Consider the following 12732-nt stretch of genomic DNA (forward strand, 5'->3'; position numbering starts at 1 on the left):
CATGTCGCGTAGTCCGTAGCTACGGACATTCACTTGTTCCCAGTCAAGATGTTGGGAATGGCCCGATGGGATCAAGGCCGACGCGGTAGAATGGGAAACCGGGATTGTCTATGGGCTAAACTGGATCGGCTGGCAGCACTCACAAGCAACAACGTATCGACGCGCAGAGCGGCGGAGGCCTGGCGAGAAGAACCGACGCCGAACGCGATCGTACGAGTTGGACCGAGATGTCCAGCGGTGGGGCCATCATGAAGCTGTTCGACAACAATGGAACGGAGTGTTTTCGGAACAACTAGGAGAAGATCTGGGCCATCGAAGCTGGAGTTGCGTGTGTATAAGATTCCGTGACGAAACACGAATAACTGTAGGGAAGGGGCAGAGTGATGAAAGCATAGACGGTGGATAATTGACCGCAAATTGTCATGGAGCTGCTCGCTGCGTCTGTCGGTGAAATCCGTATCGCTAATACACAGAGGTCCGAATTGTGCGCTGACAAGACGAGGAGGATCCACAGTCTGCCAGACTTGTAAGTGACATAAAAGCAGTATTCTTGCAGTTTCAGTGCCCAGCGACCAAGACGTCCAGTCGCATCATAGAGGGAAGACAACCAGCAAAGGGCATGGTGGTCTGTGAAGACTGAAAAGGTGTGGCCGAACAAGTATGATGGAAGGCGACTGGCATAGGCGATGAAGCAGTCGGCCTTAATTTTGCTGCTGGGCGAGAACAGCGCCGATGTCATGTCAACTGGCGTCGATGCGAAGTTCAGTGGGGGCTGACGGGTCAAAATAGGCCAAGATGGCTGGTGACGTAAGTAAAGTCGGTAGCGTGTGAAACGCAGTGGCCTGTTGAGGACCCCAAGAAAATTGCGTTTCCTTCTTCAAGAGTTGCGTAAAAGGACGGGCAACGTCGGCGAAGTCCTTGACAAGACGTCAAAAATAGGAGCACAAGCCGAGAATGCACCGTACGTTTCTAGGCTGTTTCACATGGCGTGATTGGGGCGAAAAACATCGTTCTTCCGAGCACGTCGCAGAGCGATTTTTGCTGACGGCTTTCACATGCGTTTGCGGCAGCGCGATTTCTGTCGCAGCGATGCGCAAGGCTGCCTCCTGCGCACGAAGTATGTATGCCTACATCGTTAAATAAGAACAACTCGGAAACTAGTCAAATATTCGAGTTTTCCTATTATTGTTGGTAATAAAATAGGTACATCATTTTTTTAATGTTTAAAAGCGTTTAGACTACACGACGGCTTGCAGATAGGGTGAGTGAGGCGCTGCACAAATCGCAAGTATGAGCGTGCGGTTTGAGCGGCATCGGTGGAGTGGTTCCGTTTAGTACACTCTAGTTTCGTTGTTACTATGGTAGCCACAACCTTTTTTCCTGGATGAGTATTTGCTTTTGTTGAAGAACAGTTAAGCTACTATTGAATGTGCATGTACAAGTACCTGGCGCAATTTGTAGTGATGAACAGGTTGACGATGGTGGCGATGACGTGGGTACGTGCCTCATGTTGAAGCGGCTTCCTTCTCTCGACCTGCATAGCGTGCGGCTTCTCCTTTTAAACGGTAGGAAAATGTTTATGAAGCTCCTAAGCCCCAAACGCTGGCGGGCACTGACTATTAAAACATAGCTAAAACTGGCACGCTACATTGCTCCACAGAGCTATCAACGCGCGGAAAAACAGGAAAGCGCCTATTTTGAATGTGCTTTTTTTCGTCACACATTGCCACGCCCACTTCGAGCCGATCGCTGCGACTCAGCGATGGCGCAACCAGCTTGTTGCAATCCAGTCGAGCTGAGCCCACGACGTCGCGGCGGTCGCTGAGCGACGGAATTCGCTGTGTGGCTGATTAAAAATGGCGCCATGTGAAACAGCCTTTTAGTGGAAAGTAGCATAGGGAAGTGCTTGACAAAGCGTTTTTTTCTGGGTCAGGTTGCACGTCTTCAACACTAGCAAGGTTGCCAAGCACAATGATATTGAAGCGGCAAAGACGGCATTTGGCAGAACTGAGCTGAAGGCCTGCTTGCCGGAAAATTTCAAGAACTGCCGACGAGTGGCTTAGATGGCTTTTAAAGGTCGGCGAGAAGACTATTACATCGTCAAGGTAACAGAGGCATGTTGACCATTTGTATCCAAGAAGGAGGGAGTCCATCATCCGTTCAAATGCGGTTGGGGCATTACGATGTCCAAAAGACATTACCTTGAACTCGTAAAGCCCACCGGGCGTTAGAAATGCGGTCTCTTCACGACCTTGATCATCGAGGGATCCTGAGGTCTGTATCTTGACCTCAGGTTGATAGAAGGGAAGTAGGCAGAGCCGTGTAAACAGTCGCGCCCGCGGCACAGGGTAGACGTCCTTGTGCGTTACTTTATGCGGTGGTAGTCTATGAAGAAGCCCAAGCTGCCCTCTTTCTTCCTGACTTGGACGACTGGTAATGCCCTTGAACTGCATGAAGGTTCACTGTCGTCTTTAGTGAGCATCTTGTCGACTTCACACTGTATGGCTTCTCGCTCGGCATAGGACACGCGATAAAGACGTCGTCTGATTGGGCTGGCGTTCCCAATATTGGCCTTATCAGTTACCACAGATGTATGTCCCAAAGGATTGTCATAAAAATTAATGATGTCGTGGTAGGAGTACAATGTGCGCCACATATGGGCTGCCTGGGCACGAAGGAATACGCTATCACCTTGTCAATATCACCGTCGAAGAAATTGTGCGAGAAAGGGGAAGAGGCCGAGGACAAAGACGCGTCGATGATTAATGTAGAAACGACGCACTCATAGATAGGAGAGAGCGGGCTAGAGTCATGCCGCTTGGGATAAGTTGCATGCACTAGCGAAAGTCCAATATGGGTGGAGATGCTCGATTATTCGTAACTCTAATAAGAGTGAGAGGAAGAGCGACGTTTTTGGCGAATACGACGTCAACAATCGGTGTCAAGATGTAATCGCCATTGGGAATGGGATAAAAAGGCCGTAAGTTCACATACATAACGGCTTGAGGAGGTACACGAACGAAATCCACTGAGCACGAGCGCGCTTGGCGTGCAGAAGGAGCGTCATGGTAGCACGGTTGGTAGGTAGCTAAAGAAAGACGGTTGCACACTCGCTAAAGCAGAATGGGCATGGAGGACATCCATACTGAGGCTGAGTTCGTGGGAGAACTTGTCGAGCACGGCAAGTAGTGCGCTTGTGGATCGGTCAGCAGCAGTTATTCGAGCGGAGCACATCCCTTGCGCGGGAAACGTTCCGCCATCGGTGACACGAAGTAACGGTACTGCAGGTGGAGTTAGAAACTTCTTAAGAGGGCGACGAAGCTCCAAATTCAACACTGTTATCTGAGCCCCAGTATCCACTAGAGAAAAAACATGTGCATCACCCAGTTTAACGTATATCAGGTTCTTTCTGGTCTGCAGTGTGGTCAGTGGATTTGGCAGGCGAGTTGTCAATGCACCATCACCTCTGGGACCTGCACCGTCTAGTTTTCCCGAGGTAGTTGCGCAATCACCGATGTCGAGTGACGGGATTGGGGCGAGTGAGATGATTGGCGACGAAACAAAGGCGAACGAGACTGGTGACCACGTGGAGAGGTTGAGCGACGATACTTCATGGAGGGAAAGTCGTCCCAGGTGGTTTGGGGAAGCTCGCGGTAGGGCAGAAATTGACCACGATTCATGTCAGGGCGACGGTTGTACCAAAACGGCTCGGGATACCAATACCACCGGCTGTACCAATGACGGGCCACGCTTCCTATACGACGGCAGTTCAAGCAAATGGGACCGTCATCAGCAGTCCTCCCCTCTGCTGGATTGCGAGTATTGCAATTGCACCTTGGGCGTGCGAAAGTGACGAACAATGGTTGCTCGGCTGGTAAGGAATTGCGGCGTATAAAGGCTCCAGGCCAGCGTTGGAGAGCTCCTGATGAACGCCAGCTTGGGCTAGGCACCATATGAGAGCTATTTTCACAGGTACGGCCGCACGTAGAAGCAGCAGACACAGCGTCAAGGGACCCTATAACGTAAAACTATTCGAATATGTTTTTATTCCAATCTCCTGACGTCAAATTTGCTAACCGCCGACGCAAGCATCAGGCGATCTCCAGGAGGGTTGTCTCAACGGAGCAACCATACGCTCTCCTCGTTCACAGGAGGTCATTTTTGTTTGTTTGATGAACATATAACACTGCCTACACTGAGAGGCCTGTCTTATCTAATTTGCTCACAAGAGGTGAGGAGGTCGCTCAACTGGAGAGGGATTCGATGGGGACGAGTCACTGCACTGAAAATCGATGACCGAATGAAAAGGGTGGTGCCGGCCTCTGTGATGGGTCCGCTTTCCCTTTCTCAGCTTACGGTGGCTGGTCGACAATCGCGGCGTCATGCAACGGTAGCTTAAGGATGATGCTAAAACGAATCTTCTGTAAAAAAGAGTTGGCAGAATGAAGCCGTAAACGTTCTTAAAGTGTTCGAAAACGTTACACGGCCGCACAAAAAGCTTTATTAGACGCAAATAAACCTATGCTCTCTGGCAACTGCGAGTAGCCAGCTCCTGAGCAATCGGCGGCAGCCATCTTACATTATTTTCGGAATGGGGCAGCCTGCGGCTATTCAGAAGAAAAATTCAGTTTTGTCCGGCGTAGTAGTGGGTCTTTAACGCGTACACGTCACTTTGGCGGGGTGGGTTTTTGCGGTTTTATGAAGTCGCATGACAGGGAGGTGAAGTGGGTGCTGTCCGAAACCTTTTGACCAATCGCCGAGGGCTGATGGCCAAAAGGCGTCGAATCAGAAATAATCATTTTTCCATTGTTCGGCCAAATCATGCATAATCAGTGTTTACACGTCATATCAGATGGGGAGCTATCGCGATGTTCGTGACGTCGCGTGACAGACAGGTGAAGTGGGGGTGCTCCAAAAAAGTTTTCGACCAATCGCGGAGGGCTGATCGCAGAAGAGGAATAGAAAAGTTTGAAATAGATTTGCGTTATAGCACCCAATTTCACTTCGGATGATCTTCCCGTGATCTATGGTGAGCGGCGCCGACGGCTCAGGTACTTCTTTGCACGACCACATTGCTGCAGCATTCTAATGTCGAGCGAAATGAAGGACAATGCGTCGACGTGTCGCGGCCTCAAAGCGCTTGTACTCTTGCATGATAGCATCGACGATGTCGTAGTTTTGCAGCATACCAGATTGAAGACATCATCTGCTATGGCCTTTAACATGTGACCCACTTTCTCAGACTCCGCCATACTGTCGTCGGCTTTGCGACAAAAGGCAAGCACGTCATATACGTAAGTCAGCTATAACTCTTTTGCTGTCTTAACACGAGATACCAGCTTCTTCGCTGCTGCCTTTCTACCTGCACACTTGCCGAACGGGGAAGGTAAAATAATTTGTTTGCTTACATGTTCGTCTCATCCCAGTGATTATTCTTACTTGCACGCTTGTAAAGGGGTAGCCAGACCTCGATGTCGACATTGCCAGTACCGCAGATTGTGCCTTGGTTTTTAGCTGAGCCAGGAGGACCGCTGTCGTTGCAGTCACCTCAGTGGGCGCCGACCCCTCTTCCGCCATCGTGGATAAAGGCAAGCGTCGGCCACTGCGGAGGTCTGTTGTTCCATGTGGGCACCCCGCACCTCCCACCAAATCCGACGTTGTTGAAAGTAGCCAAAAGGGATAGGAAATTGTATTACAAAATATATGCAGACAGTGACGGCTGCAGGCTAGATGGTAGAACTACAACACGAGCGTTGCTCTGATCATCGTCTTCACCGTCTTTACGGCATACGGCACTTTCTTGAATGCTCGGCAGGATGCGTGTTTCAGTGCGTTGGAATAGCGCGTAGAAATATTACAAATCTTATTCGGCGTCTCGCAAACATGTAAGAAAATAAAGAGTTGCCATTTCAGACACCCTGAAAACTGGGTGGTGCCAACAGAACGCATGTTTACGAGCTCTCCTCCGCCCCCCCCCTCCCCCCCCCCCCCCGAAGAGCGCCTCCAAATACACTTCCTTCCCTTCTCAACGTGTTCGAATCTGCTAACTTCAACTTGTTTAGTTGTACCCAACCAGCCATTCGTTCCATGGAAACATCATATTTATAGACATGTACCATGGAGGAATCCTTAGATGTGCTTAAACTTCATTTAGGATCTTTGCTTTGTTGAATTTATACTGTTTTCCACTATTCCTGTCATACATTCTAGCATTCGATGCATGTTATTTCACGATGGACTTTATTATGCGGAATTATGCTTCTAATGAAGTAATTTGCTCTTCGCGTACATAAGTGCGCATAGGATTTTGTTTAGTCTTCTGATATTTTTGCTATTGTGTTAATTTTTATTTTAACCTGAAGCCGTCATGTGGGCAAGGAATTGCTTCGAATAGCCTGTCGCTGCTGCTTTGCATTGAGGTGTTGCAGCCATGACCAGTTGTTTATGACAGCTTTTTCTGCATCTTCCCTGTCTCTATTTATTGAGGCAGATATAAATTATTATTATTATTATTATTATTATTATTATATTTGTTATGTGAACCAGTACGGAAGGATGCATAGTTGTTCTGGCGCTCTATAATGAACAGTTGATTGATTATATTTAGTAGCAGTAGCATTAGTAGTAATAGTACTAGTAGTGTATAGTGTTTTTGTTTTGTTGTTTTTGTTGCTGATGAATCGATAGGAAGTTTTCGTACTTGCGTCGCTGAGGGCCTCTTTGGTTGCGTTCAGCTCCGCCAATACGTCGGGTGAAACGCGAATGAAATCGCCTCGTTTTCCACACCTCCCTCGTAGCTTTGTGCTGAAGAAATGTCCCTTGCGAACGCTTTCAAAAGCTTCAACCCGGACATCGCTCGTTGAGAAGGAAAATTTAGGCACGCTTCGAGCTGTGCTCCTCTCCGGCCACGTTTCCGGGAACTCAATGACGACTTGTTTGAGGAAAACGCGACCACCAGTGGCCTCGTGCAGGAACTCGGATGAGGACTGCAGCAGCACCTGCAAGTTAAAAAACAGGGTTTCGTTCTTGCAACACGCAACTGAGCTTTTAAACTATACGAACTGGATAAGTGTTAATCCGCCATTGATTCATTCGTTTACCTATTTTATTGATTGATTGATTGATTGATTCCCATTCTAATTTAGTAAGCGCCTTCATGGTGAAGCGGTAACAAGGCAAAAAAAAGGAAATTATTAGCGATCGTAAAGGTTAGCGAAATTCAACCAAAACTCAAACAGTCAGCTAAAGAACACACACGCGAACGCAAGAGGTCTAAATCCAGCGCTCTGTTGTTGTGCACAGACGGATGAAAAGCGGCCTAGTTAGCAACAAATGTGACAAATTTTATGCTGTATATTGGTAACGCCGTGTTCGTGCATGTAGCAACGCGCGAAGTCAGTGCAGCATAGACATAACATATACTAACGCGCCTCCAACACACCCGGACCTTTGCGTAACGTCTAGATCCATCCAGTAAACCCGGTTCCGTGAGGAGGTGCTTATCTCAAGCCAACCCTCCCCCACTTTTGTTTCTTGGTTCGACAAAGAGCCTTGTGTCGCCATGTATAGCGACACCCAGTTCACTACAGCTCCCCACAGAGCGACCACTATGCCCCTAGTGACCTATGGAGCAACGCCTTCACAGGGTGGCGTTGGCAATACTACCATGGCCGAGGCACTGTCCGTTACGTTAGTCCCTAAGTGCCACCTCTGGAGAGCTTAACGTGTAATCGATACCAGCTGAGATTTATTATTTACCCCTTCGAGTGCTCGTATTGATAGACTTTACCCATAAGCAATTCCGTCGCATGTTCCCCCTGTTCCTAATTGTTTCCTTAAACAAGAAATTTATTACTTTCCTAATGAAGTAAAAAGCTCATTCCTTTTCACAAAAAGCAAACTTATTCGATTCTTTTTTACCGCTTGATATAGTTGGCGCTAACAGGAACTAACTGTAGTCTCAAGGTTTCAGAACTTTTGGCAACAACAAAACGAACATGGTGCGCAGTCAAAAACGCGCTAGGCACCCGCCTGGACGGCCGCAATCGTAGCGATTCCTCAGCCGCCTTCAACGCGGCCGCGTACTCTGCCAGGACGGGTCACATGATAAGCGGGGCAATTCAACACCGCTCACCTGCTGTATTGTCAACGACAGCCGGATTAAGAAATAAGATAACGTGCTGGCTCGCGATACGATGAGTAGCACGCATCGCTCGAAATCATAGAGCTCAGCTCTTAAAGCGCCCCTTCCGGCGGCGAGCGTCGGCGTCCCTCGGCGGCGTCGCCATAACCGAGCTAACGAATGCCACGAGGAATGAAAGCGAATGCCGAGCGCAGCTGGAAATGAAGCGACGGCGATAGCAAAGACAGCGCGGGCAGGAAAGTGGAGGAGGACGGCACAACACAACCATGGAGAAAGCGGAGGAGGAGCGTGCGGCTAAAAAGTGAGGCGGAAAGCAAGTGAGTGAAAGTGATGAGGAAAGTGCCGCCCATGATTACTCGGTGGCGTCATAGCGTCTGCAATCTGACTGTGTGCGCGACGCGAATTGTGCAGTACTTTGTGTGGGCACTAGTTCGCCCAACAAGGAGTAAAACGTGTATCACAGTTTATACAGTGTCGTTCTTGACTATAACTACAACGTAATAATACAATCCTACTGCGTAATAAGGTTAGCCAGTTCACTGAACAATGACTTGGACACAATTGCTGAAGTGCTTTCTCTGCCGATGGACTTTACGTACACTTCATGTCTCTCATTTTTCTACTCAGCATATAGTGAAATGAATACACCTATGGAGCTACGCTCTTATTACGCATTTGGGAGTATCGTAATCGTCGGTGAATGTTTTGCCAGATAGTTATTATATTCTAGTGCGCTTTATCCGTAAATAAATGTGGTTTTATTACTTAAATATGAGGCGTTCTCGCCAGCGTATAAATAGATGTTCGTCTGGCACTCAGAAGAGCCTGTTATAAAACCTGGAGAACTTGTTGCACTAAAATTATTCTTTATACGGCTACATTTTTTACAACAGAAGAAAGGCACCAGAAGATGAGCAATTACGCCAGACCTCTGCAAAATTTAGCAGTGCCACTTCCGTTAGCGCAAGCTCTTGCGGTGAGTGTTCACTATCCCTTTTCCCTTCGCTGCTGTTCCGAATTCATATTTGCCGCCACTTGACGTGCCTGTGTCCTCTATACGGATTATTTGGGCGGCCTGATTGCTACGCTGAATATTCACGCCATGATGTCTACTGCATTTGTGATCTACACATCTTGGGCGTCGTGCCCCCTCTCATTGTCCTCTTCAATGTGTTCGCTGCTCCAATTATTTTCATTCAGGCCGTCTCTTCAAACCAACGGCATGCGGCATCTACTTCATCCTCTTATTTTTCAAGCAGCCACTGATAATATTTTAGTGGCTCGATACCGAAAACACATGTCGCTTTATGTCCTTGCCGCTCACGTTAACGTCGCTACCCTCGCCTTTATAACTTGCTCAAGGACGTGTAATAATCGCTACGAACAGAGAAACACAGGTTCCAATCTCCGACTTTGCAAATATGTGACATCTTAAAGGCAGGCAGATGCGAACTTGATTTAGAATCAGTTGCTCCAATGGGAACGAGCACATATAATTGAGAGTGTTATCGAAAACATATTTCTTCTTTCTTTTCAATCGTCCCAGAATGGTAAAAAAAGTACGCAGAACCCACGCTGAGCAGCAATCGATGCTACACAAAACAATGTGCATGTAGTTGGCTATCCAGCATTGTTTGGGGTTCTGCGAAGATTTACCAGGTGGACGAACGTACATGTATTTGCGTAAATCAACCAGTCGTGTGTGTGACGCGAGTGCACGTGTATGTGCCGACTGCAGCAAGACGACGACGACTTCCTTGAAGACAGCCATACGACGGCAATGGCATGATTTTATAACGTGGCAGCCGACGCGCAATTACGTTTGAGAAATGGTCGCTTATGAATAAATTGCTAAGGGCCGTAAGCAAGCGAGCGAAACCTGAACTGAAGCTGGGTGTCACGCAACCCCCCGTAAAACGTCTGCGCAATTTCGGCTATTTTAAAGCGATGATGACATTTTTACTCCGGTAAATAAATGTTAAAGCGTGACCAAGCTGCGTCGACGATAAAGGTGGTACTAAGTTGCAAAGTTTCACTGCAGTTTCTACGCAACGTTCACTGCACGATGAAAGTATTGCATAAGGAAAGCTGATATTCAACACATGACATTCCAAAGCGAAGCCTCAAACCTCAAGCTGTCACGAGAGAACCAGACGAGAAAGTTACACGGCAGGTACGCGCCAAGTTTCAAAAGAGCTGGCTGTCTCTGAAACGAGTGAACTATGAGTGCGATTGTGTCCTAATGTTCCACTTCACCACCAGTCACTAATTTATTGTATTTTTTACTAAACCAGGTCAGAGAACAACCTGCCTGAACAACACTTCGCATAATATAAAGGCATCAGGCGACTACACTGATTCACTGCCTCCGCTTTAGGATGCGTGTGTTGAAAAGCGCCAAGCACAATTAGAAAACAACTAAATCCTAGCAAGGTGCTCGCTCTTGGCCCTCGCTCGTCGATGAAGTAACCTGAGCTGCTGCGACAGGCATAGTGTGCCGAACAAATCTTAGAGCGACAGCACCGCTTGGTGAGGCCATTGTGACGCTGAGAAAAATAGGTACAGCATTCAGGCTCATTGCGAAATCTCAGACAAGTATTGAAATTTTAGTGTGGCAGCGCATGATATATATTCGGTCACTCTTCGCTCTGACGTCTTCCTTTTTTGTCTATTGTACTCCGCTCGCTTTTCTCCGCCACCAAAATGCGAACCTTCTCTAAACTATGACAGTAACCCCATATCCACAAGCATATACGTTGCTCATTGATGACACAGCGTAACTACCGACGGCTGATAAATAAAAAGCCCAGAGCACCTCAATTGCGCACTGGCGTAAAATGTTGTAAAATGTGAAGTAGAGGTGGCAACGAAACAAACGAGAGCACTATTTCATGCGAGTGGCTGATCACTGCAGCTGTCCACCCGGTCCATCATCTCGGCTAGTCATCCTAAAACAAACATGCAACATTCCTAACAGCTTTGGTGGAATTGCTAGCCACCAATCTGCAAAGACGTTTCAGACCGCTGCATTTCTTTTTACTTAGCGGCTCTTTCATGCCCATACGTCTTGCCGACCAAGTCAGGAGAATTTAACGGAGACAGACTGGCGAGCTGTTAATGAATGATAAGATACAATCGCTATTCCCCGTGGCGGTTCAGTGGCTACAGCATAGTGCTGCGAAACATGGGGTCACTCGTTTTGAGTACCGTCCGCGGCGGTCGAATTTATAAGGGGTGAAATGCGAGAGCGCCCCTGAAAGGTGCATTGGGTGCCCGGTTAGGCGCCCTGAGTAATCAAAATTATTCCTGAATTCCATACCTTTCTGAACTTTGTTCCAATAAATTTTAAAACTGTAGAATTCCTGAATATACTTATTTAAATTTTATTTTCAACAACTTAGAGAAAGCTACACAACCTTCCAATATTCTATTTTTATAGTAGACTGAAACCTTGTTGGTGCAGTTAGAAAGCCATTAGAATAGTTGACATGAGACCAACTAACTGTTTTGCCGAAAGCATGAAACCGTCATGATCACAAAAAATACGGAGTCCACTTCACTTCCGAAGGCCCAAGTGTCAGGATACACATGCACGGCACGCCTGTCGGATAGCGATATGATGAGGGATTTCTTAAGAGAGGTTGCTGACGATGCTTACAAGTTCCGTGTTATCGGGGGGAGCATCATACCGGTCAAACAGATAACATGCATTTGGTGCACTCTCGACAGCCTCACTTGCCGGTGCAACAGATTGCAGTTTGGCCGCCGGTCGACTGTAACCAAAAAAGCGTAAATTGCCGTCCATCACTGGATCCCACATTATTCCATTAGTCAGACTTCGCACGACGACATTAGTCGGCCGAATTACATTTCCAGCGACAAAATGATTGACAATGCTGCTCGCCAATTGTACTAGCTATTACATGGCGAACTCTCTGCCCGTTGCTGCAGCAGGCCTCGAACAGCTACTAAAAATGTGACGCGGCTTTCACCAGAAGCTTAATGACGCGCACGTGGCCTGCCTACTCGTCGTTTAATACACGGGACCAAATGAATAAACTCTTCAACATCCCCTTCCACCTTCCAACTGCACAATTTCGTGTTCTTTCTTTGTAGTACCCTTTTTGCTGGCCCATCCTCAGGTTTCCGTAACAGTTAGGCGCCGACACCTAGTACGCGCTAGACTACGCGTCCGCATCAGCTTGCGTGTGACTATGCAAAAAACGTCTACTATTATTGGACAAGAAAAAATTCTGTACACCAGACTACATTGTACAATAAAACTTCCCTCTCTCCTCTCCCGCAAAGGCTGCGACCATGCCACCTGCTTATTGCAAAGGAAGACGTATGAGGGCCCCCTTACAGATATGTGCAGCGGAGAGAAAATGCAACGAATTTTTGCGAGCGTGCGCCAAGGGCATATCAGTGCCTTGTGGTGCCACGCTGTTCAAGCTCGTGTGCCGGGAACTTCCTCGCAGTGCGTGTGTAGCAACGTCAAGCCAACGACTAATATAAGAAGGCACATGCGCAGTACCTGTCAATTAGCCTCACATAAGGTTCAGTGGCGCGCCACCAGGTCGCGCCGCTGA

At 47.8% G+C, this 12732-nt stretch overlaps 1 protein-coding gene across 2 annotated transcripts in view; it reads right to left on the reverse strand.

Moving 5' to 3' along the window:
- LOC139046748 (calcium-activated chloride channel regulator 1-like) overlaps nt 1-12732 on the reverse strand; it is a 160799-nt gene that overhangs the window by 141893 nt on the left and 6174 nt on the right. Inside the window, exon 2 of one of the 2 annotated variants that reach the window (XM_070541064.1) lies at nt 6701-6998. In XM_070541064.1, coding sequence (XP_070397165.1) covers nt 6701-6998 — 298 coding nt within the window. Of the gene's footprint in view, nt 1-5408; nt 5592-6700; nt 6999-12732 lie in introns of those variants that run through there. The other variant, XM_070541065.1, reaches the window with a different exon arrangement.

The sequence above is a fragment of the Dermacentor albipictus genome, chromosome 6 (assembly GCF_038994185.2).
Source record: "Dermacentor albipictus isolate Rhodes 1998 colony chromosome 6, USDA_Dalb.pri_finalv2, whole genome shotgun sequence".
Classification (NCBI taxonomy): Eukaryota; Metazoa; Arthropoda; class Arachnida; order Ixodida; family Ixodidae; genus Dermacentor; species Dermacentor albipictus.